Source organism: Mus musculus, chromosome 1 (genome assembly GCF_000001635.26).
Source record: "Mus musculus strain C57BL/6J chromosome 1, GRCm38.p6 C57BL/6J".
In the NCBI taxonomy this organism is placed as follows: Eukaryota; Metazoa; Chordata; class Mammalia; order Rodentia; family Muridae; genus Mus; species Mus musculus.
In genome coordinates, this window is record NC_000067.6 from 16,105,513 (window position 1) to 16,132,883 (window position 27,371).

At 43.3% G+C, this 27,371-nt stretch overlaps 1 protein-coding gene across 1 annotated transcript; it reads left to right on the forward strand.

Moving 5' to 3' along the window:
* Positions 1–369: 369 nt before the first annotated feature.
* Rdh10 (retinol dehydrogenase 10 (all-trans)) lies at positions 370–27,038 on the forward strand. Its single transcript, NM_133832.3, has 6 exons — positions 370–794; positions 2,283–2,518; positions 22,653–22,751; positions 23,684–23,829; positions 25,563–25,694; positions 25,782–27,038. The coding sequence occupies exons 1-6, from the start codon at positions 506–508 to the stop codon at positions 25,903–25,905; spliced, it is 1,026 nt and encodes a 341-aa protein (NP_598593.1). The 5' UTR covers positions 370–505; the 3' UTR covers positions 25,906–27,038.
* The last annotated feature ends 333 nt before the right edge of the window (positions 27,039–27,371 follow it).

Below are 27,371 nucleotides of genomic sequence, written 5' to 3' on the forward strand. Positions count from 1 at the left end.
CTCGCGTGCGCCCCGCAAGTCGGCCCTTCCCGGCGCTGCCCGCACCCTCCCGCAACTTGAGTCAAGTTGACAACTCCCGCGTCCCGACGCATCCGCTCGGCGCACCCCTGTCCTAGGAAGACGGGGAGCCGCTGCAGCAGCGCCGGGGACGTTCGGGCGGCGGCGGCTTGGCCATGAGGGCAGCGCGCGTCGCCTAACTCGCGGCTGTCACCGCCGCTGCAGCGGGACTGGACGGACGGACGGACGCTGTGGGACAAACAGGCGGCCGCCAGCAGGAGGCGCCGAGCCGGGAGCAGCGGCAGGCACAGCCCGTGGCCACTGCGCCGAGCCCGGGCGGAACTGGCCCCGCGCAATTCAGCCCCGCAGCACCTCGGGGGCGGACTCCGGGCGCAGCCTTCGCGTCCGGATCGCGGTGACAAGCGCCTCCGGGGCCAGGAGCTGGGCTGTCTGGCGCAGGGAGAGTGAGGACACGGTGCTGGGCTGCTGCGGGACCCGGGGCGTCGCGATGAACATCGTAGTGGAGTTCTTCGTGGTCACTTTCAAAGTGCTGTGGGCGTTCGTGCTGGCCGCGGCGCGCTGGCTGGTGCGGCCCAAGGAGAAGAGCGTGGCCGGCCAGGTGTGCCTCATCACGGGCGCGGGCAGCGGCCTGGGCCGCCTCTTTGCTCTCGAGTTCGCCCGGCGCCGGGCGCTGCTGGTTCTCTGGGACATCAACACGCAGAGCAATGAGGAGACCGCAGGCATGGTTCGCCACATCTACCGGGACCTGGAGGCGGCCGACGCTGCTGCTCTGCAAGGTAATGCCTGTGTATTGTTGAGTCAAACATCTCCCCAGCCCGGAGGGTCTCCACTGCCTAGTGTCATGGGCAGCCTCGCTCTCCCGGAAAGGAACACCCCGCTGGTCTTCTGGAAGGCGAGTGGAATTTGCCCCTTGATAAGAGAGCAAGGTTTTCTGTGTTAGAAGACTGAAAGCGTGCAAAACATAGGAGATCCTGTTTCTTCGGTCCCAAGCTGAGGTTTCCTAAACTCTGCGAGTAGTGTAAGACAGGGGGAACTTGCTACCGCAGGTTTGGGTCCAAAAGTAATTTCTCAGTCTGATTTGCATGTGGCATGATGGGAAGATAGAGAGTCTTGAGAAGTTGTTTCCACAGTGGACTGAAACAGTTATCTGTTTCTGTGAGGTCTGAGCTGCTTAGACTTGGGCGCTATAGATCCTTTCACTATAACTTTAGCTCCTGGAAAATAATTACATTGTTTCCCCAGCCTTAAGTAAGTGCTTTAGTTACTAACCCTGAGTAAATATGAGTGCTTCCCTTCCTCTTGAGAAAGTGCTTTCTCTCGCCCCCCCCCGCCCCCCCCCCGCCTTTTGCAAAATTTCTCTCATGATTTGGAGGCACCCCAATCTACATCTTATGTGTTTAACAATTAGTTTGCGCCTGAAACTTTTTTAAAGCCTAAGTAGAGATCATGACCCACTATAGATACTGTTCTAGGAAAATTGGTGGCTAAATTGACTTGGGCTCCATTCTCCCATATACCTGTCATTTGTTACCAAACTTACCAGAAGCTGTGTGTTTTATGTAAGGTTCAAAATGTTACATTTTCAAAGCTAGTGTGGAGAGGCAACAAATTTGGGCATTTGTGCTCCCTACCCAATCTTAAAAGCAATGCTTTAGAGAAGAGATTTTGATTTCGATGCTGTTTGGACTCTAATGTGGTACACTTGCATATTATTAACCTCTAAACTTTATCTGTGAGATTAATTCTTAGGGGAATCAGTTTAAAATTAAACCAGTGACTTGCATTCTTTCATTAGAAACTGCTCATTCATTGCTTGGCTTTGAATGAGTTTAGATTGTTGCTTACAGTTTGGATTTGTGAGCCTTAAAGTGAATTTCTGTTTTGAGAGCAGAGCTCTCTCTGGCCACCAGCTTCCTCCCCACCCCCATCTGCAATGTGTGTTATTCTCTGGGCTGAGATCAGTTCTTTGCAGGTGTCTAGCTCCAGCAAGTTGATCCCATGTGGTCTACTTGTATTGGACTTGCCACAATTACATGACTTTCCCCTAAGCAAGGTTGTCCAGTAAATTGCTGTAATTCCCAAAGACTTTCAGGGGAGGAAGGCAGCTGTAAGCTGAATTATTGGCAGGCATTACAGTGTTAGAAATTTGAAGCTCACTGTAGTATTTTGCTTTGTATGATTTCTCTCCTACTGACTGCCTTGTGGCTCACTTTCTGCAACCCTTCTTTCTTTCATTCTCCCCTCATCCGGACTTCTGAGGACAGCTGGAAAAGGTGAGGAGGAAATCCTGCCCCCGTGTAACTTACAGGTTTTTACCTACACTTGTGACGTGGGGAAGAGAGAGAATGTCTACCTGACAGCTGAAAGGGTCCGCAAGGAGGTTGGCGAGGTCTCGGTCCTGGTCAATAATGCTGGTGTGGTTTCTGGACATCACCTTCTGGAATGTCCTGATGAGCTCATTGAAAGAACCATGATGGTCAACTGCCACGCACACTTCTGGGTAAATATAAACATCTTTGTTTTTGTTCCCTGGACCCTCCTCAATGAAAAGGCTGGGAAGAGGAGCACATGCCAGCATGGAAGCCATCTCAGTCTTCTGCATGAGATGCCTGTCTAATGAGCTGTCCCCACATGCTGGGTTACAATGTCTGATGAGAATTTTAAACTGCTCCTCTTTCAGTATTTCTTAAGAAGGCAGAAATTGACTATGGGAACTAGTTTGAAAGATTGCTGTAAAAATAACAAGAGGGAGTATAAACCCTAGTTTTGTTTATTTAGCTTTCTGTTGAGTTTATAAAACCCTGGTTCTTATGAATTCGTAAAGTCAGGGGTTAGGCTTCCAAACTACTGCTCAGCCACATTTTAGAAAGTCCTAGACATCTGAGATCAGCATCTGTGGTTCATTGGGAGTGATTAGGCCACCCTGGCAGCTACTTACCATCCACCAGCCATCCACACTGTTCAGGTGGTGGGCATCTCAGAACTTTGTAGGCTCACCCTCTCTTGAATGAGGAGTCATCTTGAAAGGACAGGGGACTTAGGAGGTCTGGCGAGCCATGAACTATGCAAAAGGCAAACTATGTTTGCCTTTAGCTCTTGGAGCTCCTGCAGCATCCAGGGGTGGGGAGGGTCTTCTGTTGCCAGAGGGCTACCATAACACCAGCGTTTTAGCTAGATTGTCAGTCAAGGTAGATGTGAAGTTTCCCCTTTAATTCTGTGCATGCAGTGTTGATCCATTTTATACTTTTTCCTTTTTATTATTTTCCCTTTACTTATATAGACAGAAAAGTAATCCAGTAAAAGGGATAGGGAGGACTGGGGTAGCTCACTGGCAGAGTGCTAACCGAATATGTGCATGCCTTGGGTTACATTCCTAGCACCGAGGGGCAGAGGAAGAGAAGGTAGAGGATAGCATTATACTCTCATAGGCAGAGACATCATCTCATAGAAGTCAACAAAGAACTGTTTCTCCTAAATAGGTCACATTAAACCTCATTAATTTTTAAGCTACTGCTTAAAAACTTAATCTGGCTTTGGAAGTGTTCAGACGTCACTTATCCAGTATCAGGCCTCTTCTCTGGTCCTGCGTGAAGCTTATCCTAATGTTTTATTTGGAAACGCAAGCTTTATATAGTTTATTTCCAAGCTTCTAGAAATAAACATATGAATAAGCTGAGGTCTCTGGTCAAGGCTTTTTTTTTTTTTTTTAAATGAATAAGATCACCATACACAGGAGGGACAAGCACACGTGTACTCGGTGTGCGGTAGATGAATTGAGCAACAGACAAGCTTTTTGCTGCTGCAAGAACAGTCATTATGTGTCACAGCCAACTGAATGGACCTGACAGGACAACTTGTCAACAATACTATATGTTTATAATTCTGAATAATAGGTCTGGCCCTTGCTTGGGCCAGTGGTGGCCACACACACCCTTAACCTCAGCACTCAGGAGACAGAGGCAGCTGAATCTATGAGTCAAGGTTAGTCTGCTAACACAGTGAATTCCAGGGCTACAATAGCAGGACCCTGTCTCCAAAACAAACAAGTCTCGGGGAGAGTATTGCTTCCATTTTTGAGATGTGGTTGAGCTGCCATGCTGATTCCAGTTGACTTGTCAGTCTTAAAAACCTATGCAACCATTAGAAGGTTAGTATGAGCCAGAGACACGGATTTTTATTTCCTCAACCTTTGTCTGAGATGGTGCGAGGTTTCCTAACTATAAACTTTTACCCTCACAAAGTTCCCTCAAGTTTCACCATCTTGACTGTTCTGTGCAAAATTATTTTGATAACTTATAAAAATGTAAATATATCCAGGTTTTTTAAAAAAAAAATCTATTTTATGTATAGGAGTACACTGCAGCTGTCTTTAGATACTCCAGAAGAGGGCATCAGATCCCATTACAGATGGTTGTGAGCTACCCACGTGGTTGCTGGGAATTGAACTCAGGACCTCAGGAAGAACAATCAGTGCTCTTAACCACTGAGCCATCTCTCCAGCCCCTATATCCAGGTTTTTAAAGAAGCCATATAGCCTTCAGTTCAATACCATAGAGCAGTAGCAAATCTTCTCTAGACATTCTATGAAATAAGTGCTGATTTAGAGTGTTAAGAAAAAAAATCTACAGCCTCCTGTGAATGGATGCAGGTTGTACAAGTTCGTCGTTGGGTCTTTTCCTAACATAAGGAAGGACTTGCATCAATTCTTACTCTGGATCGTGTACCAAGGGTGAGCTGCACCTTCCTACCCTCGTCACTGAGCTTTGAGAAGTTGCTTAACCACACAATTTAGGGAGTTCTTGGAAGCCTGGTTCCTAATGACATCACTTTGTATTAAACTATGGGAGGCTCCTGAATTCTCCAGCTGTTTTTCCCCTAAGCATCTAAACTTAAGATTTTATTTTCAATATTGAGTCAGAAAATTCATTTTAGCATTGGAATTTCTGACTTTTTGCCAAGACTTAAGAAACCTTTGGAGAAGTTGAGCGTTAGCAGCTAGAACATAAAAGGCTGTTTTTCCTTTTGAAGGTGGTTGCCCTAGGGTTAGGCGGTATTGCCGAGCACCGCTCCAATTCACCTTCCCTTCTAGTTTCTCTTAGTTGAAAATGCTAGTGGTATGTTTTCAAAGATGTGTTGCCTTGGCTTCCACCATTGTTTCAGAAGAGAATGACCAGTGTGTCTTTTGACTGTGCCTGGTGGGGAAGAGAAGTTACCCTAGTTAAATCGTGGATCCACTGAGCAGAGAATGCGTTCAACTATTTGGACAGGTCATCTTGAGACAGACTTTTAAGTAGCAGTCAGTGTCTGTTTTCATAGAATAACAACGTGCGTGTTGATCCTGACTCATAGTTCAAGTCCTGTTTATTTAGCATGAACTAGAATAGCATGCAACTTCCACTCTGGAGGTGCCATGCAGGCTCCAGCTACTGCTTTTATGCCCCCCTCTTACTGCCCAGAACTCCCTCTTCCTTCCTTCCCTCCTTCTCCTCTTAAGGTCTATTTCAAGATGGTGATGTAAGCTTCCCTCCCCACCCCTGCCTTTACTGATATTCTTGAATTTGGGAACTGTAAGGAGCCTTAGAACTGTCTTATTCAACACCCTGTCTTCTGGTTCCTGCACATGCAGGTAAACACTTTACTCCTAAGCTACACCACAGCCTCAACCCTTACTTGCCAGTGAAGCTGCACTTAAATGAATGCTATAAAACTTTTTGTTGTTTTTTCCATTTCCACTAACTTTTTGTGGCATATTTTGTCCTTTGGTGCATAGGAAGTGCTTTTGGGGATAACTACATAGCAAAGTTGATGACAAACTGTCTGGTGGCAGTTTGTTATACCTGAACTCCTCCACACAGACAACACATACACACATATACACACACACCACACATACACACCACACACACACCACACACACACACACACAAACACACCACACACACACACACCACAAAACAACACATACACACATACACACACCCCTGGAGCTGTATTCTTAGTTAATAAATATTTGATCAGATGTAATGTGCTTCTGCTTAAATATTTAGAAGATAACCTATTCAGCAAGCACTCACTTGGGTCCATGCTGTGAATTCTGGATAGGGAAACATCATGCTGGACTAACTCAAGCTGTCAAGTCTTCAAGTCAGAGTTGGCTTCCATTCATTATTTGTGTCTCCCTTTGTTTACTACCCTCTTGTCCTGCCCCCTGTATACTCACCTTTCCTTAGTGCACTGTGCCTGCTACTTGGTGTAAGGCTCAGGCTTTTTTAAAAGAGAGCTGTTGTAGGCCACTGTGAATTAGACTCAGACCGAATGCAGGGCAGCCATCATTCATTTTCCCTGTGACTCAGGCCTCCAGAAGAGAACCTGTATTTTCAGTGGCTTGAGTCCTTCTGAGCCAAGTGCACTTGGCAGACTTGGAAGGCTTTTTGGCTGCCTGTCATATTTGGCACAGTCTCCTGGTCAGCATTGACATTAACTTTTAAAGTCCTTTTGTGCCTAACAGATCTTGCAGGAACCTTCTCCTGGTCGAGATAGTCAGGAAATGAATAATAAATGCAAGGTAGGCTTTAGTGAACTGTGGAACCAGACCACCGAGGACAAGTGCGCATTTGCATGGAAGTCATTGTCTCAGCAAGAGGCAAGAACCTGAAAACACACCTCTATTCTACCAAGTGACCCAGAAGCAGGCCTGCATACGCTGACTGCACTCTCGCACTTCCCCAAAATAGTTAACTTAGCTTTACTTACTGTTTTTCTGGAGCAGGAGTAGAATCTGTTTGTTTCTGAGCCAGAGTTTATCTGTAGGTTCCTTTTGACCAATGGACTGTGTTTGGCTTTTATCAAAATGGCAAACTGATCCCTGATTACCCAAAAGGGGAACGCAAAAGTGTTCACCCCAGGCCTTTTATGTGCAGAAGGAATCTTCCGTGGTAAAGGACTAAATCTGTCAGATAGCTAGTCAGTAATTTACTTCTATTGATATGGTAGTCAGACAAGATAATTGGTAGTTAATTAATAGACCACTTAACTTAAAAGGTTTCACGGTTTTAAAATACTAATTACTGAATTCAGCATTTATCTATATCCAAACGTCTAAAGTCTATTTAGTTAAAATCCATCCAAGAAAAGTAAAAGCCCACCAGCTAGACCAGAATAAGGCAGCACTTAAAGACATTAGCGTGCTACCATGGTACCTAATATCTCAAGAATAGACCCTGATCATTAACATTTTGAGTTCTTATAAGATTTACTGGTTTTCAATCTTACATATGTATTCCTGTATTCTCAGACTAGAGAAATATAGTTTAGCTTAAATTCTCTTAGGCTTAGAATTTAAATTTTTTATTTCTAAAGTACTCATAAAATTTTTTGTCTAATGCTTTCTTCTCTGTACTATAATATTACAGAACTCTAGATCCTTTATGTAATACTGCTTTCCTGTTTTAGGATAGCTGCTGAAAATGAGGAGTTTGTAGCATGTTTTTGACAGTGTGCCAGAACTGGCTCTCTGCCTCCATGCACATTCTGTGTGTAAGAGTGTGTGAGCATAGGAGCACTGGCTAAGGGTGGGGGCTGAGCAGAGGTCAGAGCTGACACACCTTGTCAGATTCTGTGGTAGTTGAAAACTGATGAAACATCTCTCTAGATTGGCAACTGCTTGGAGATATATGGGACTGGACTGTGTACACGGAATGAGATCGCATGCTCAATGAAACTTGAATTTCTATATATGAAACATTACATGTGGGGCCCAAATCTATTGCTCCTGAACGTCACAATTTACAACATGATATAATGTCCTTTGAATCAGTGGTGTAAGCAAGGAACAAGATGTTATGTCATACATAAAAAATGTCACTTCATCTTTAATGAATGTGTGGTAATATGTGCCTGGTTGTCAGACTCGTTTAGGAAGCACTAGGTAACATGTGCCTTAAATTCTCAATTGTCTGGGCAGTTAGCAGTGCTCCTTCGGTGCCTGGTGCAGAGGGAAGCCTGTATTATCACAGAATGTGCCCTTGACTACCTCCTTGAAATGCAAGGGAATCCACCCTTCCACCACCTTAGCTCTCCGGCTCCTTAGTGTTGTGTGTTCACACCATTCTCCCTGTGCCTCTATCTAACTGGGTGATCTGCTTCAGTTGCCTAACTGTGATTCTAGGCCATTTGCAAACTTGTGCTGTTCTCTTAGCTGCTGACCTCTCCTGTTCCACTGATAGTAAGCTAACTCCCTCTTTTTTAAACCACTGGCTGACTCACCAAGCTTGGCAGCAGTTGTCTCTCCTGTGCTCATTCACTGGTCACCAAGTTCTTTTCAGATAAATCTGTACTTCCTCTGTCATTATTTCTCACCTGGACTCTAATGAGCCTCTGGACTTCTTTCCCTATGTCTATTCTTTGCTGCCCAATCCAGGGTTATCTAACTAGTATTGAGTTTGAAATGTGCTTACTTAAAATCTTGTGTGACCATATTGCTCACAGTCAGAAATCAGAGGTCATTTGCATGGTGTCTTGAACCTTCCAAAACCAATTTCTACCTATCTTCCCAGTTTAGTAGCTATTATGTCCTCTGGTATGGTCTCAACCTCAGTTGGACTAGACACCTCACTACCCTGAGAGAGCACTGTCACAGGTTAGTTAGATGCCAGTCTGAGCTGCAGAGTGATTCCTTGGCTCAGAGGTAGGCAGACACACCATGATTGTGCAAGAGAAACAGATCCAGATGTTTCCACATGGGTCAAATGGTGTCTTTCTCTATAAGGATGGCAGGCCCTGATGGACAGTCCCCGGTTCTTGGTTCAAGGGATGACCTTGTTGTTTGCTCATGGAGTGACTTGTGCTGGTTATCTCAATTTCTTGAAGCAAAGTTGATACTTGTTTTCTGTCTCTGGGAATTTCTATACCCAGGTCTTTATTCATTATCTGTCCAAATAGGTATGTCAGTGGAGCATTCTTTAGCCCGTGCTAATGCTAACCAATACTGAGTAGCTTTTTCCTAAAGGCTGAATGGAGAGTGCCCAGTCCATTGCAGGACCGGCCGGCCCCTAGGGCAGGGAGAAGAGCTACAAATGTAGTTCAACATTCAGCTGCCCACATCCTCTCAGTTTATTCTTTTCCCTTAAATTTGTTGTTGCTCCAATTGTCTGGGAGCCGTTCAAGATCTTTGACAAATTCCAGTGGATTGATTCAGTGACCTTAGTGAATTAATTTAGTGGCAGAAAACTACTTGGAAGTACTTTTAACAACCTGACTTGAGAATTGGAAGAACTTTAAGGAGGAATCCTTTTTATTTAAGGCTTTTCTTGGGATAAGGAAAATTAGTAATCACAGAGTTCCCTAAGTTTCTGCTTCAGTTCTTTCAGAAACTAAAATGACTGCTGGCGAGCGAGCGAGCGAGCAAGCAAGGCAAGCAGCAGGTTTGCCTGCGCTCAGATCCTTGCTCTGGTTGAGCGTGCAGAGGACGGGCCTCACTAATTTCCTTGCTTGCTTTCCTTCTGTCTAATGATAAGTAGTGGGCAGGGGACTGGTGCACAGAGCCATGCCTCGAGAAAGTCCATCTGACTGGAAGTCCTGAGAAACAAGAGCACCTCTCCATAGAAATGTGCAAGCCACACTGACCATGTGATGAAGTCGAAACACAGGCAAAATGATTGTATAAAATTACCTTTGTATGTGTGCTTAGTACGAAAACCTTAAATTAACTGTTTAATCTTAGATCCCATCCCTAAGACACTTCAATCTGCATATGCAAATGTAGAAAACTTCTAAATCCTTCTGGTGGTGCCAGGCATTTTGGATTAGGGAAACAACCTATACCCAAGATGTTTTTAGACGCCCCCCCCCCCCCGCCCGAACTGTACTTTGCTTAAGTTTCCACTAGGGGGTGTCATGGCAGGGCAGATTTATGTCTTATTTCCTACAAACATAACAGATTTTCCCTAGGAGAAAGGACCCTTTGTTACTAATCTTTAGAGTATGGCAGGAAAAAAAAAAAACAGTAACAACAGTCTAGAGTAGAGGTCTACTGCCTGCCTCACTGGAGTTTGTTAAGTCCAATGTCTGGGCCTGTAGTTCCCAGATTTAGACTGAAATGTGTTAATCTCATTTAGTTTAATTAGTGATTTCTTATCTCAAGGTAATGCAGTAAGTTAGTTCTTCAAAGTCTTGCCCTTCTCACTTCTGTCAGCCCACATAGGAGCTCCTTTCAGACTGAGCCTTTCACAACAGTGTAATTAGAAAATAGCTCAAGGATGGATGCCTGGCGCTCTCTCTCTCTCTCTCTCTCTCTCTCTCTCTCTCTCTCTCTGGACATATGAAGTAGGTTGGTAGCATGAGAAAATGTCCCCATGTTTCCACTTAACCCTGCTGGTAGAGCATGGCCTCAGGGCTCAGTCCCACTGCTCATGACATACCTGGCCGACCAGTCAGTGACCCGGATCTCTGAGTTTATGCAGGCATTCACCTCCCCACTAAGAGAAGGCTCTCCCACACTGGAATGCTGGCCTGCTTTACTTGATGAGCATGGCCTGATTGTGAATCCCTTCCCTCCTTTTCACGACATTAGTAAGTTCTCTCAAAACTCAAGTTCACACCTGCTGAGTCCCATTGTCCTAAAAGCTCTGAAACTAAAATTGCAAGGACAGGGGAAAGTGAGTCTCTGGTAATGATCCCAGAAGTGCCAGCCCTAGACTGAAGGCTGCCACGAGATTAACTAGAAAGAGCAGTTACTGGGGAGCCGAGTGCTCCGGCCTCCGCCCCTTCCTCCACAAGGCGCTTAGTGCGCAAGCGCATTCCCATTTGCAAACAAAACCCTACTTGGTGTGTGAAGCTTTTTCCAAGATCACACAAATGGAGTTTTGCTGCTTGCCTAAAATGTGAATTTCTTGCTTTTCCTTCAAATACTGTAGTACTGGCATTTTTGAATATTAATGAAGTTTGGCTTCTTAGTGTTATTCTAAGCGATGAGGCTCAAAATAACACTTCCCAAATCAGTGTAACTGGGAAAATATTTGTAGTGTAAGTTACATAAACACGTGGGTATTTTGAGGACAAGTGAAACTTACAATTCAAAGCCTTGGTTTTCCCACCTGCAAGTTGTAATTAGCATACTGCCCCCTACTGATTTCTCAAGGACTTTTAAATGGGATGCTTATGAGTGCTCATGGGAAGAAACATGAAGGATACAGTCAGTTGTTTTAAATACTTCTGTATGGACTTGTAGCAAAGTATTTTTAAACCTGAATTCAAGTATTTTGGTTCATATTTAAAAGTTGTTTTCAGTTCTCAGGCCTAAAGGACTGAAGAAAATAATTAGAAAAGAGGCACTGCTGTGAAGGTTTCTGCTGTCCCAGCATCCTCTGGGATTCTGGAAGAAATGGAGACTGTGAAACAACTGCTCAGCAGCCTGAGCCAAAGGCTTCCTCTGGTGTTCCCATTACTGGATTCTAACCCAGAGTATGGGCTGGTGCTATATGGAGGGCAGGGAGGAATGGCAGCTATACAGAGTTAGAACCAAGAACTTGAAGAAAGAAACAAGAAGCAACCCCAGCCAAAAATAAATAGCACTCAACCAAAACAGCCTACAAATATATTCGTAATGAGCCTCTGTCCGTGCCCAGCCTTTCTATATGGCATCTAAACTAGCAGTGTCCACAAACACTGGTCTTCCAATTGAGTCTGGCCACAACTTTGAGTTAAGTAGCACCAATATCCCTTCATGGTGGGCAAAGCAGCAGTCTTAGGGAGATCATGAGACTTCAGGTCTTATACAAGGAAGGCAGGTGGTAGGACCCAGAACCTCAATTGAGAGCAGCAAGTCAGAGCGTGTGAAGTAGCTACCCCGACTAAATGTTCAAAGCTCTCGTACAGAAAGTAGATTTTCCTGTGACTTACAGTTTTTGCTCTGTGGTATAATGTAAAAATCTTCAAATGGGATTTTTTTTCCCTTTATTAGCATGGTAAATTTAGTAATAATCGATTAACCCTAGCTAATATCCTTAGAAAGTTTGCTCTATAAATTAGACATGCATATAAAATCCAAGCTTGAAGAATCAATGTCAGCATCTGGAATTGTATTCTGGAGTCTGACTCTAGGCCTTTCTTTGCATTTCTGTGATTTCCCATTGTCTATCGTGGAGGTGGCCAGCATCCTGGAGAGTCAGTATGGTTGCATTCTTCATCACCCAGCTTCAGTCCTTCACTTCCTGGCTTACAGCAGCATTGCTAACTGAACCCAAGAGGGCAACACGTGAAAGGGGCTCTTCACGTGGGCATATGAACAAAGCCCTGTAAGTGCTTGGTACAGAATTTTAATCACCATGGGTTGAGTTTGTTTCCTTAGCTCCTGGGAAATGTAAAAGCCTTTATTCTGTTCTATAAGCATCTTATGGGATAAAGATTCCACATCTCTGTAATCGCAGTTTCCACCAGCTGACACCATTGTTCAAGCATCGGGTGGTACAGAGGCAAGCTCTTCTTAGGTGGAGCTTTCTCATGGGTTCATCAGGGCACAAGCTGTGCTAGACTTGCTCCAAGGAAAACTAGAACGTGGAAGAGGCTCTTATGGAGCTCAGAGGACAACCTGAAGTCTCTGTCCTCTCTCACCTTGTTGAATATGCCAGCTGGGTGGCATGTGAGCTTGTCAGGCTACTTCAGCCTTTGTCTTGCCATAGGAGTTCAGGGATTACAGACACACTACTGTGCCCAGCTTTACTTAGGGTCTGATGATTCAAACTAACATCTTCACCTTCAACACAGCAAGCAGTGTTATCTACTGAGTCCACCCACCCAAGAGTCATTTACTGTCTGTTTTTCAGATAAAGTCTTACTATATGGCCTAGATTGGCCTGGAGTTCAGTATCTTCAACTCAGCCCTTGAGTGCTGAGACTCCAGAAAAACACTAATACACCTAGCTAGGGAGGGAGGGAGGGAGGGAGGGAGGGAGGGAGGTAGGGAGGTTGGTTGGTTGGTTGGTTGGTTGGTTTGTTTGTTTATGGTTTAGCTTTAGAGTCTGAAAGAGTAAGTCCAGGGTGTCCTTGTCCCCTTTCTCTCCAAGTCACTGTTGACCACCATTATAAGCTTTGTGGCAAAAAAATGAAAAGCTGTGTTCTTTTTGCTTAGAACTGAACTGAACTTGACCATAGTTTGCTAGCTGGAGCCCTAGCTCCTAGCCCAGGACATGGCACCATGTTATCTTTAGTATTGGTCTTTGGTGAGGGATGTGGCTCAGTAGTAAAACATTTACCTAGTGTGCATGGAATTGAACTTGAACACCACACACACAACACCATACACACACAGAGACACAGACAAATACCCATACCCATACCACACACACACAAACCACACACACCACATATACACACACAGGCAAATATCCATACCCATACCACACACACACACACACAACTTTATTGTTCTGTTCCCAGCTGTATCATCAGCATTGTTGTCTGTCATAGAGATTCCTTACCTATTAGTAAAGTGGTAGCATAAAGCTATAGAAACTAAAAGTATTGAGTACCAATTCATAGATGTAACAGTGCAGAATGTATCCCTAACATTAGGAGAAAACTCATTCTGGTTGTATTTAGTACTTGCTTTACTCGTTCCTCAGAGAACAGCTTCCAAGAGGCATCTTCGCCTTCATGGGGCACACACAACCTTTGGAAACATTTTTCCTGTGAGTTTGCTGAAGTTGGCATCTAGTGAAGAGAGGAGAGGCATCCTAACACGACCCTTTCTGTGGCCCTGAGTATGAGATGGTCTGTGTTATAGCACCGCATCCCTACTGTTACTTACTGCAGTCACTTGGGGAGTAAGCCCCCGTGGGATGCCGGGGACACCGGTGGGAGATGGCCTGGGCATCAGGAGAAAGCCTACCAGATGGTTCTAGTATAGAGCAGGATTTGAGAACCACTCTTTTATAGGAAAAGGTGGTATCTATAATTCTGAAAGTTCCGTAAGATAAACAAGTGCTTTTTTTTGGTTTTTCCGAGACAGGGTTTCTCTGTGTAGCCCTGGCTGTCCTGGAACTCGCTCTGTAGACCAGGCTGACCTAGAACTCAGAAATCCGCCTGCCTCTGCCTCCCAAGTGCTGGGATTAAAGCACCACGCCCGGCCCGTTTTAAGTGCTTATTTTTGTTCTGTTTTTAGCAGCACCTAACTAGCACAAGTACCATAGGTGTTTCACAAATTAACCCCTTGATTATACTTACCCCGTGAAAGAGAATTCTTTTTAAAGACTGGCTGTAAACACATTAGAAAACAGTGAAGAATTTGAACTATTTTGAGTTACAAAGGCTGATGGTCAGGGAGCAAACAGGGACAAAGACAGACATCCTGCTGCTTGCAGTGGCTAAGATGGCAAGCCTGTGCTTGTGGCTTCTGGATGTGGTTCCTGGTTCCTAGGCAGAGCCACATTGTCTGCCCGTCAGACAGACCTGTCTTTTTATGGATTCTGGGAAGGGGTACAATTGGGAGATACAGGCATTGGCAACAGCCTGCGACTCACTAGGTGAATGGCTGCAATTTTCTGAGTTATTTTCATTATTCCATGAGTTATTAAATAGATGAGGGGCCCACGCCTGAGAGCCCTTGGACCTCTCCTTTGATCATCTAGGGAGTAGTGGGAAGTGGAGAACCAGCCTTTCCAAACCCATGTTCATCATTTCTTTTAACACATGGGACTGCCACAGACTCAAGTACAAAAGAAAAAGTGGCAAGTATTTCTCACACAGAGAGTTTGTACTTTTAATAGATAATAAGGTATGAGCGCATGTTAAACTGTATGAAAAGGTACAGCCATGACAACAAATAAATATTTAATGGGTTGATGAGCAGATGCTGGCAGCTGCAATAATAGAGTGGATTCCTTATGGAGTCATTTACGAGAGGCTTAGGCAAGGAGCGCTGTAGCTTGAGGGTTGTGTGTGAGTGCTTGAAGCTAGAGTGATGAAGGAATGTGTGAATATAAAGTATAAATTCTGGAGATCTCCCATTGTATCACAAATGAGTCTATCAAGCTACAGAGGGAAGGTAAGGAACTGGCACTTGTGGGTTCTGGATCCCAACAGATGGAGTGTTAAGTCACATCCTTCCTGGTCCCTCTGCAGATCAATCCCTAAACTGTAAGCGACTCTTGGTATCACATCTTACTTATGCCCTGGGCTAGAGTCACTCATCTCTAACAGTGGGAAGACAAGTTAATGAAGCATTTATTTTTGCTGAATAACTCATGGTGCCATCATCGAGGTGTTCATTTTGAAAAGCTGAGCTTTTATTAGCTTCTTGGTTGCAGGGCAACTGTAGGAGTTGTGTGCATGTGTGTCAAGTATTAACTGCTGATGCTGTTCAAATTTAAGCCATTGCTTGTAGCTTCACAGTCATGTTTTAAAAGCTAGGCACTGCAATACTGGTACAAATGTAACTCTCGTGACACATGCTTTAGTCCCTCTTCTGTATTTAAAGCAAACGTTGTGTCTCAGTTTAATGGAAATTAAGATGTACATTTTGCCCGGGCAGTGGTGGCACACACCTTTAATCCCAGCACTTGGGAGGCAGAAGCAGGCGTATTTCTGAATTTTAGGCCAGCCTGGTCTACAGAGTGAGTTCCAGGAGAGCCAGGGCTATACAAAGAAACCCTGTCTCAAAAACAAAAAAAGAAAAAAAAAAAGTATATTTTGTTAAGGCTAAGAGAATAGTACTTCCAGGCTCTAGTGCCTTGCATAATTATTCAGAGACCTTTCTGCCTCTAACAATTAGGACAGGGAACACAGACTCTCATGCAGGTACATGAACAGCAGGGTCTGTCAACTGCATTTAAAAGAATTAATCAGTAAATTCCTAGCAAATATATTTTATCTCTCAATGAAAGGTATTTTTGTAATAAAAATTGCTTTTATCAAGTAACACTTGTCTATGGCCAAAGTTATAAAGTTTGATCATTCTATTTATTAAGCAGATACCTTCAAGTCTGTAAAATTCATAGAATTCAGCCATTTATTTCAACAGACAGAGTGTAGCGTGCCACCATTTGTACTCTTTGACTGTATTAGTGACTTATCCTATTAGTCTTCCTCACATAATTAGCTACATTTCTGGTGCCTTAAAAAGTTTTCCCCACTTTGGTTCCTGAGTTTGGGGTTGAAGGCAAGACCCTGAGAGGAAGAGAGAGACTATGTCATGGGGTAGGTGAGTCATGAAAACATGGCCATGAGGGCTAGCCAGTTAGAGTTAAGAGCAGCCCAGGTGGAACATGGTAAGTCATAACTTGGGGTTACTGATGGGGAAGTAGACATAATAGCATAGAGGGCAGATATCTATCCAGATTTAGCTCTGATTAAGGCTTATTATAAATAATAATAATAAAAAGTTTGCCCCAAGGGCTGGGAAGAAGGCTTGCTAGGTAAAGTGCTTTTGAGGACCCACATTCAAAGGCCAGGTGTGGCCCACATTTCTAATCCCAGCATTAGAAAGATGGAGCCAAGTAGATGCCTGAAGCTCACTGGCTGCCTAGCCTAGCCTTATTCATGGAACCCAGGCCACACACACACACACTCACACGTACACACACTTGTACACATACACACAGAGTTTTCACTGTTGACTCAGAACTTTTCCAGGAGCAGTGACCAAGGCCTCCCAGGAATGCCATCAGATACCAGATTCCATGATAGTTTTGTAAACAAGAAGAATGTTCTTTTGTTGGGCCTGATAAGGACTCTGGTAACAACGCAGTAGAATGAGCAAAAAACAAAAACAAAAACAAAAAAAACCCAAAAACAGGAAAAGCATTAGCTATTGTTAGGACTTAGCATTTCTGTGTGAAGTCTGTGCTCAGTGGGTTCTTCGTGGCACTCTTCATTTCCCTCTTCCTCTTCCTCTTTATTTTTTTCCTCCCTGAAGTGTATATCATGCTGTCATTTGGAGATCTAAAAAACCCTTAACTATATATGTCAGCGCTATTAATCCATTTTCTACCATAATATACCTCACAATCCAGTTTTGAAATGAGTTTCTACTCTTCTTTGAATATTCAACTAAGAGACAAATACTTTGAGAAAAAAAAAATTTAAGATGGCTTTTCTGAAATTGTTCTTAGAATGGTCTGGCAATTGTACAAAAAATATAATGTGAAATCATTTTTTTCTTGAGAGAAATTAATTTTCCCCTTAGTGTCTGTGAACCTGAAGTAGCTCAGATCTGTGAAGTATATTCTGAGTGTCTAGCCTGTACCTCCATGGTCGGATGCCTCCCCAATCTCAGAAGTCAGATTCTGCTGGGTCCCACATTTCTTCTCAGTGTCTTTGGTTGAGCCTAACTTGTCCTGACACTGCAGCTGCAGGCTGCATGCTGCCCAGACTGTCAATAAGAGCACCAAGAGCAATCTGGACAGCGGGCTGTTGAAAGTTAATATGGTGTAACTGCGGCTTTCAGAGATTCCTCAAGCTGTGGCATGCTGAGTACAGCCACTTGCCCCTCTGTCAGGAAGGCCCTGCTCAGAGTGTAAATGGGTCCTTTACAGTTCCTTGCCAAGTGCCCAGAGCTCTGCAGGGGAGCCCTGAGGAGCTGTACAGTTTCGTGAGATGCCAGTGTTCATTCAGCAGGGCTTGTTTGATTGCTTTCTTTCCCTTCCTTTTAATCATCCACAATTCCTTAGCTGCCAACAAGTTGTGGTATTTGAGGCTTGTGATAAAATTAATCAGAGAATATTGAAGCTCTGTCTTTACACTTTACGGTATGAGCCAATTATTAAAGAGCTTTCATTTTTTTACAAATGAGTGTGTATTTGGGATTAGGGTAGGGGAGGTGGACAAACACTAAACAGAAACAGACCTGGTATCTTTGCAACTGTAACACACTCAACTCCCTTGTTTCATATAAGAGTTGTTGGTATTGTGGTCCACTGGGACCAGCAGGAACATTAGATTTGCTCCTGGTTTTGTTTATGGACATATAAACAAGAAGATAGAAGCAGACAACAGTTGTCTAAGTTAAGTCAGGATTTAGCAAGCCTTATCAGGTACCATGGGCATCAGTCAGCTAACGAGTCCAACCAGCCATACTGCCTGAAAGACCCATCTAGATTCTCTGTCTCTACAGATGACTCAACACATGCTTGATGGTCAGTGGACTCTCTGAGATCAGACAGGGAGCACACGCTTGGGTTCATGCCTGAAGTCACTTAGGTATAAGGCCCCGATTTGCCTTGTTTGTACCCATAATGACTCTTTGAGACAAAGGTAGAGAGTGAACCTCAGCTTGAACTGACTGGTGTCATGGCAACTAGAACTTCACCTTTTGCTGGTCTCCACCTCACACATGCTACAACATTTGTGCACATTAATAATTCATTACAAAGTGCCAGGTTTCTTTGTGCTGTCAAGCTGTGTCAAGGACAGAATACACTGTGCTATCTCAGGTGCCATCTAGCAGAATGTAGAGGGCAAGAACTATTAGAAGGGGAAACCAGTCGGCTTACTTTTGAGAAAGACATGTTTTCTAGTCACCCATTTTCAGTAGTTTTCTTACAAAGTTAGAGTTTCTTACAAAGTTTATTTACTAGTGTGCCTCATTCCTCAGGTAAGTTTGCTTGAGGTAAGATGTCATTGTCCATATCCATTCAGGCAGCAAGGAAATGGTTAACAACCATTTCGAAGTCACATGTGCTGACTTCAGCGGGAGCACAGGCTGAATGCACCTGATTGGATTTGCCTCTGAGTTGTCCCTGCTTAGCAAAGGGAGGCCTGGTAAGAGTTTTATACAAGTGACAGGACACCTACAGGCTGACTGTGTGGCCTCAGGTGTCTTCACCTCTTAGTGTCAACAACCGCATGATTGTAATGGGCATCATCAGGAGTAGTGATTTCTAGCTTCACCTACAATAGGACTCTTTCTAAGCAAAAAATACACAAAGGCCCATTCCGTTTCCCTCACGCAGAGCTCTGCGCTTGTTAGGTGAAGAAAGCATATGCTTTAAATTGAACATTGGCCCGCTGTTACTTTAAAGATTAAAATAAAAAAGGTTCATATCTGAACAACACTCCTCCCATATCATACTACTAGCCACTCAAATAATTCTCTCCAATAGTGTGTTTGTAGTGCACACATAAAGACATTAATTACCTGGCCATATTTGGACTGCTTTATTTCTGCCCACCTCCCTTAAACACAATGTAGCTTCACTTTTTGAACAACATTGCAGGTGGGTGGGATGGACCAGGGACACCAGAGCAAAATTAGACCCAGATCATATTGTTTTTATACTGTGTAGCAACTGTCTTATTTGCAAGGTAAACTTTTAACTGGCTTACATTTGATGCACAGGTAAATATAGAATTCTGCTCAAAGACCAGAATGCAGGCATGGGATCAATTCCTGTCTCACTAATTGCTGCTTGGCCAGTTCATTACATAGGATCTGCAAATAATAGATGCTGAGGAAATGCTTATTCCTTGGACACATTAATGTCACCAGACTTCTTTTTTTTTAAGATTTATTTATTATTATATCTAAGTACACTGTAACTGTCTTCAGACACACAAGAAGAGGGCTTCAGATCTCTTTACAGATGGTTGTGAACCACCATGTGGTTGCTGGGATTTGAACTCAGGACCTTCAGAAGAGCAGTCTTAACCACTGAGCCATCTCTTACCAGACTCCTTTCTGAAAGGAGGAAAGAACATTAATCAGATTCAGAACTTTGCAACAAATTATAGTTGAAACCTAGTTACAAATTTGTCAATATGCTGTCACCTGCCTTTGGTCTGTGCTGGGGGCCTGGGGTAGTTGTTTATCCTGTAGACAGGATCCTAGTTCATGATCCTTGTCTGAATCTCACCTCTGGTATCTAGGTCTTCAGTCTGCAGCCCACCATAGCCGCTTAAACAAGAGGATCTGATTGAGATTTTCCTGATGTTTTTGACTGTGTACAGTTTCGTAGAATATAATGCCAAGTCCTTGTACAGTACTACAGTAAGAACTTCTAAAACAAAAAGTTAAAAGGGCACTAAATTTATCCCTTTCCTAGTGTCTTTCAACACTAGGCAAACTTAATATAGACAATCCCTCTAGCTCAGAATGGTCTGACTTAGGCTCCTTTTACTTCTGATGATTTGAAATGATAATATGTTCAGAAGGAACTGTGCCTTGAATTCTGATCTTTGTAATTGCTCTGCCCCTGTGCCCAGCTGACACACGTGCTCTGAGCACACTAGAAGTGAGCTAAGATAAGCAGGAGTGTTCAGTAGATATGGTATAGCAAATGTCCTTTCAACTTACAGTGAGTTTATTGGTAGGCTCATAAATCCTTGGAAGTGACCTCAGATGAACATGAAGAATACATTTTCCTGGAGCTGGGGAAATGATCAGTTGGCAAGTGCTTGCTGTGCAAGCGTAGGTTTTGGGTTTGGGTCCCCAGCACCCTCCTAAAGGTCAACTACAGTGGTGTGAATCTGCTGCTGTTAGGGTACAGGGACATGGATGGAGTTCACCATTCAGCCTGTAGCCAGTCAGTAAGATCTGGGTAAGTAAGAGGCCCTGTCTCAAACACAAAGATGGAAAAGCAATAGAGGATGACACCTGATGATGACCTCTGGCCTCTGTGTGCACGCTGTGCACCTTAACCACCCCTTCACTGACGCCCATGTATACATACAGAGAACATTCACACGTATATAAAGTTTTTAAATGAGCAAAGCAGAAATACAAGCTTAGGCTTTTTTTTAAATCTAATCTATAAATACTAATCTTAACTAGATATTTAGAAGATGTAGAACTCTTAAGACTTTATACTATTTTCTACCTTAGTTTGGAATGTATATGCTCCTCTAAAACTACTTTATTTCAGCTCTATGACATAGCAACCACATGTAAATTTTAGAGCCTATAAATGACCTGAAGTTCTTTTGAGGTATCAGACTGAGCAAAGTAGTATTAGAATCATAACTGCCCTGCTCCTATTTACAAAGAAACACAATGGAACCAAAATGTTGATGTTTCCGACAGCAGTTGTGTGCTGGCCCTGTGCAGTATGAGAGGGTCAACCCCAGTATGTGCAAGGCTGACTGATAGATGTCTCTGGGCTTGTTGGGACAGTCAGACAAGTAACTATAAAACAAGCAGAATCAAAATACTAAAATATATAATGATATGTTAAAGTGAACGATATAAACTACCACTTTGAGAAAATGAAATAAAGTTAAGCTGGTCTAGAATACTTTTAGAAAGCATGGCCTGGCTGTACTTGAGTGATGTGCATGCTATATAGTGCTCTGGTTTCAATCTCTGATAGCACATACACAAAGATGAAAATATCTTCCAGAAAGAATTATCTGTATTTTAAAAATTATTAAAGACATTATTAGAGATTCCAGGGATATAAAGTCTTTAAAACTAAATAAATAAGTAATGAATATTATGTGTTGGTTTATGTAGACAGGGGCAAGGGCAGCTGAGAATGAGTTGGGCATGGGTTCCAAGCGGGATGGGGTGCTCTGTGACAGTTCGAGAGACAGGCTGGGGAAGACCTTGAGATGCTTGACCGACACTCATTTGGCAACGGCTCCATGAACTCAAGTGTGGGAAGCTTCAGAATTAACAGCACCACTGCTTTCGATCTTGTACACACGAGTTATCCAAACATGAGAAATCTATGCTCAGGGTTGATACTTTCGCCAGGAAAGTGTCTGAAATGGAACGCAGTTCTTCTTCAAGTAGGCTGTGTAGTGTTTTGTCTTTTAACTTCATAAATCCTAGGGACCAGCATTGGCAATAGACCACAGCTCAACAGTAGACAGATTGCTCTTTGCTGCTTTCTTTTAAGAAGCAGGTTATAAAACTGTTGGGAGCCTGCTGGGATGGTTTATAAATCATCTTAAGCAATTCAAAGGATTTTTGTTTAAATAAAGTCCTGTGTCTTGAAGAGACAGGAGTTTAGTAAGAAGCCTGTGCCACCCTTGACTCTGCCACCCTGAGCGGATAGACTTGGAGTGTGATCCCCCAGAGTGCCCAGGTACCCAACAGTACCACATTTACAGCCTGGCACTAATATTTCACTGAAATGGTGGTCTGTGCTTTATAAGTTTTATGTTCTAAAATACCTTACCTCCTGCTAGTCCACTTTGACTGTAAACCTTGGGTGCCAAGTCAGACTACAAGGATGGCTCTTCATTCATGGGAGTGTCACCATGGAAACATTGCCATGAAGAAATCAACACTGTGGGGCGCCTGCTGGTAGGTAGACTGGCGGTTGCTCACAGACCAGAACATAGCTAAGTCATGGCATGAGCAGAAAAAGGCCTCTGATCCAGCAGTGGTTCGGATTCGTCTGCCGCTGTCGCTTGAAAAGTGATAAAGAGCCTTCTCCTAATGACTTTCTTTTCATATCTGGACACTCGACTCTCTTGGGTTACAGCTTTGTTGGTCACGGCTTATAATAGGCCCAGCGGGGCAATGATACGGTGCTAAGTTAACCAGACACTTAAAGGAGCGTCTCCTTTTGATAGATGTAGGATGTTTCTAAATGAACTGGGAAATGTAATTTTTACGGCGCAGAGACTGTTCTGTGATCCTGGGTTTTAGAGGAGATGTTGACATATCAGTCCTAAAACCTATATCTTACTTCTTTCAGACCACTAAGGCCTTTCTTCCAACGATGCTAGAGATTAATCATGGCCACATTGTGACGGTCGCGAGCTCCCTGGGACTGTTCAGCACTGCTGGAGTTGAGGTTTGTCAGCTCAAAGGCATTTTTCTCATTCATGCAGCTTATTTTCGGTGAGCACATCACAAGAAGACCTGCTGCCACACATTCTTGTCAGCTAACGGTGCTTCCCTCTAACACAGGACAGCACAGTTCTCACAGGGCCGCTTTCCTTAGCAGCTTTGCTGATGGTTAAGATACAGGGTCAAGATGGGCCCATGGAGTGAGGATAGATAAGTGAGGTCAAAGGCTCACATTCTTTTTTGGTCAACCAGCCAAAAGTGAACTGCCTGCTGCTAGCTCATTAAGTGAGCTTATGGCCAGCGGCAGGTGCTGTGCACTGGTATAGAACTGGCTTTCTTAATCCCTTCTTAACTGTCCAGATTATACAACATTGTTCCGAAAATTGTTCTAGAAAATTAAAAACATCACTTCTTGCAAATATTTCTTATCATATGTTCTTAGGTTCTAGTTCAAGTTCAGAAGATGTGGTACTATTGCCATTTTAGCTTCGGATCAGAATAGCTTATATCCCCAGTTAGACTTGTTTTTGTTCTTCTTGCATTAATGTAAACAAACAGGTTTTTCAGTCTCCTCCACTAAACAAAAGACCATTTGTAATTTTCCAAGCACTTCAAAGGGAAGCTCCCTCATTTTTTCATTCCACTCTTTTAGCTGTCATAGAGCCCTTTTCAGTGATTTCCTCCAAAGAAACATGATACTTAGTTGATGTGGCAAAAAGTATTCTTATGTTTTTGTCATTGCCTGGAAAGTGTTGTTTCTGCTTTGAACCACATCAGAGAGATGTATACCCTTTAAGACACCTTCCTTCTCTTTGCTTCCTTACCTATAACCTTTTATAATAAACATCTAGCCAGACAGGACCAAGAAGCTGCAGATTGGATGGGAACATAGGCAGAGACTCACTAACCCTTTCTGTTCTCTCTTCTTTTGCTCAGGATTACTGTGCCAGTAAATTTGGAGTTGTGGGTTTTCACGAGTCTCTGAGCCATGAGCTAAAGGCTGCTGAAAAGGATGGAATTAAAACAACTCTGGTTTGCCCTTACCTTGTAGACACGGGCATGTTCAGAGGCTGCCGAATCAGGTCAGTGGGAACCCATCTTCTACTGATACAACAGAGTAACATCAGAATGATGTGTGGAGCTCATCTTCAGTCAGCCAGTCTTGCACATGAACTGTCAGTAGACACTTTAACTGCTTTAGCCAAGTGTGGCAGCACACATCTGGAATCAATAGCACTTCTTGGGGCAGGAGCAGGGGCAGGGAAATTGTCACAAGTCGAAAACCAGACTAGTCTACAAGATGAGTTCTAGGCCAACTAGGGCTACAAAATGAGACCTAGCTAAAAGAGAAGGGCAGCTAACCTGTAGTTCCCCCATTCAGGTTTGTGACAAGGCTGTGTAAGATCACAAGTGAAGGTTTGAAGCCAAGCTGACTCAAGCTTGCTGGGATTACTTCAGAATATCTGGCAGAATGGGTTTCTCTCCGTCTTCAAGGAGGACCGACAAATGTCCAGGATTTCTCTTAGATGCTGTGTCTGTCCTTATGGTCATTTGATTTCTCTACTGTTATGATGGTTACAGCGGAAAGTCCTTAATGTGACTTTAATCTGGATATGAAATAATGTCACCCATACAAAGGATTAACATGTCATCTTAAAGAGACTGTCACGCTCCAGATTTGAAAGCTTTTTCCCCCCCAGAAATTGTGTATAGCTAGATTCAACTTGATTAAGACAAATATGTTTAGATTTACTAACAGTGAAGTGGAATTCCCCTCACACTTGGGAGGAGGCATATGAGAATCTAAATACATCAACACTGGGTTTTACTGGAGGACTATAACTGTGACTCAGCAGGGACACTTGTGAAGACTTGCTTGGGTGAATTTGCAAGACAAAGGACAATGATCAGGACTGCTGGTTTGTTGGGGACTGTTCTTTAGACTTAATGAGTGGAGCTAGGGACGGAGAATGGTTGAGTCATCCCACTCTCCAGCTGGCAGTAAGTCGAGACTGAGACTTTAGCTCTAGGGCCTGGGATGTGGCTCAGGATTGGGCATATGCTTAGCATGTGCAAGGCCTGGGTTTGATTCCAGTTCCAACAGGAAAATGAAGAGAGAAATGGAATTGAAATCTATGTCTGCCTAGTATCCTTTGCAGATGCCTGTGTGCTTCTGGTGTGTTAGTTTGGTTCTGGGTAGGAGCCGTTGGTCCTGTTTTCCACTTAGCATAGTGGCAGGCCCAAAGTCTGGAAGCTATGAAAAGCAATCGGTAGGAAAAAGATGTGCCATTGTTATGTACTTAGCAGACGTTTCAGTGAATTAGAAAGTGGTCCTTTACCTCAGAGACTCCTTAGAATACAGCTTAACATCCTCAGCCAGCATTGTGAGAGGTGGGTCCCTGACAGTCTCACACTAGACAGTGCTGCTTGGTTGCTCCTGCTCTGTCTCAGGCACACCTAATACAGCAAGCTGTGCTGCTGCTGGAGTTTAGTGTTTATGATAACAAGTACCTTTCTAGTCAAGGAGAAGAATCGGAGTCATTTGAAGTTTATCTTTTAAGGCATCTCAACAGCCTGATCTCGTTTTTACAGGAAAGCCAACTACTTTTGCTTATTTTTCTCCTAATTGGTTTACTAGATAATACAAATGGGGTTTGTTTATAGTAGGAAAACGTGAGTCAAAACAAAAATACCAGAAAAGAAACAAAGTGTTCCAAAAATCTCATCCCTCAGTTGATGTCACAGTATTCTGGAGTGTTGTCAGTCTTCTATACTGTGTTAATTCTAAATTTCATTTTTGAATGTAAATTTTCAGAAAAGAAATTGAGCCCTTTTTGCCCCCCTTGAAGCCTGATTACTGTGTGAAGCAGGCTATGAGGGCCATCCTCACTGACCAGCCCATGGTCTGCACCCCCCGCCTCATGTACATCGTGACATTCATGAAGAGGTGAGTGAGGGCCCGGCCCTGCCTGCCTGCTGCCAGACCCCAGGGAACATGTGGCCTGCCATTTACTAACTGCTCTTTCCTTTGCAGCATCCTTCCTTTTGAAGCCGTCGTGTGCATGTATCGATTTCTAGGAGCGGACAAGTGTATGTATCCCTTTATTGCTCAAAGAAAACAAGCCACAAACAACAATGAAGCAAAAAATGGAATCTAAGAGTGTTTTTGTACGGAGTGCCGTTTCTATCAGGATAGGTGGTCCGTGCGCATCAATCAGTACTGACGGTCTGGATTCTAACCCCATGCCGACTCTTTTTTTTTTTTTCTAATCAACTTTTTAAAAAATAAAGTGTAAATTAACTGACTAGTGTGCTTGAAAACTGTGAGCTTGGGTTTTTGCCAATGGGGTCTTTTCTAGACAGGGCCCTAAAAATGAGTCCAATATTTAGACAAACACTATGTTACATCATTATTTTTTTAATGAACATAAAGTCTAGAAATGATGACTACAGTGTGTTTCACGTGGGTCCCCACAGAATTGATTCATTCATTATCGTGGAAGCCCAGCCAGCATTCAAGGACCGACAGTGTAGTGCTCTGTTGTGTTCTCGGTTCTTCTCCTGCAAGCCTGGGTGGCTTGCTTATGGTGTCTGTGGATTTTTTGATGTCAGTTTGAGATCAGCGTAGTCTGAGCATCACAATGAAGGCCACCAGTCTCTTTCTTAAACTTACAGTGACTAAATATTGGGTGATTTTCAAATTCAGTCTCTGAAATACTAAATTAAATGTTTAGAGACCTGGTTAATCCACGTTTGTACATTTTCTACCTGTGAATCTTGCTGCATATAGAAAGTGCCCTTTCCTCACGGAGCTGCAAACTTGTGTTAGGGGAGGAAGTGGGGGATCTTGTCTACAGGACACAGCAGCTCCACAGAGATAATGGGAATTTCTGATTAAAAAGTCCCCGTACTTGTGCCAACTTTAATTAGCTTGGGGAGCAAATCTTATATGGAGTGTTGTGGAAGGGTGGAAAGATTTCTTTGAAAAGTTTATTCACATTGTAGAACAGCAAATGACATTTTTACAGTATTTTTTTGTAAAGCAAACTATTTTGTGCCTTGAATTTGGTATATGTGTATTAGTGAAACATTGTAAAAGTGAATTTCTACCTCTGTATCTATGTGTACCATCCTCTTGTAAATTACTATGAACTACTATGTGATTGCTTCTGTTTGTTCGTTCTAGGATGTCTTTTTTAAATAGTGACCAATGTTTAAGGCTGTTAAAATAAGCCAACTTTTACAAATCGGGATGTTTTCTAAAGAACTGATTAAATACGTACATAACTGAGTTTGTGGTTATTAGCTATCAACCTCATTATAAGGCAAAGCATTCTGAGGTCTTCCCCTGCCTATCTTATCCTGCTTACTCAAAGAAAATGTTTGAATGGGGTCATAATTAGGGTGGGTTTTGCATACTCCAATCTCTAGTCTCACCATCTGCCTATAGTAGGTTCTTCACCAAGAGCTTGTTTAGAAATGGGAAGAGAGAACAACCCCACTGCCTGTATTAGTGTGGGTGTCTCTGTTACTCCACTGCCTGTATTAGGGTGTGTGTCTCTGTTACCCCATTGCCTGTATCAGTGTGGGTGTCTCTGTTACTCCACTGTCTGTTTTAGTGTGG

Bases quoted from the DNA above. Each gene is read 5' to 3' on its own strand.
- Rdh10 (NM_133832.3), top strand. From the start codon at position 506: ATGAACATCGTAGTGGAGTTCTTCGTGGTCACTTTCAAAGTGCTGTGG. The intron at 795-2,282 runs GTAATGCCTGTG...TTCTGAGGACAG, and splicing joins CGACGCTGCTGCTCTGCAAG to CTGGAAAAGGTGAGGAGGAA. The intron at 23,830-25,562 runs GTCAGTGGGAAC...GTAAATTTTCAG, and splicing joins TTCAGAGGCTGCCGAATCAG to AAAAGAAATTGAGCCCTTTT.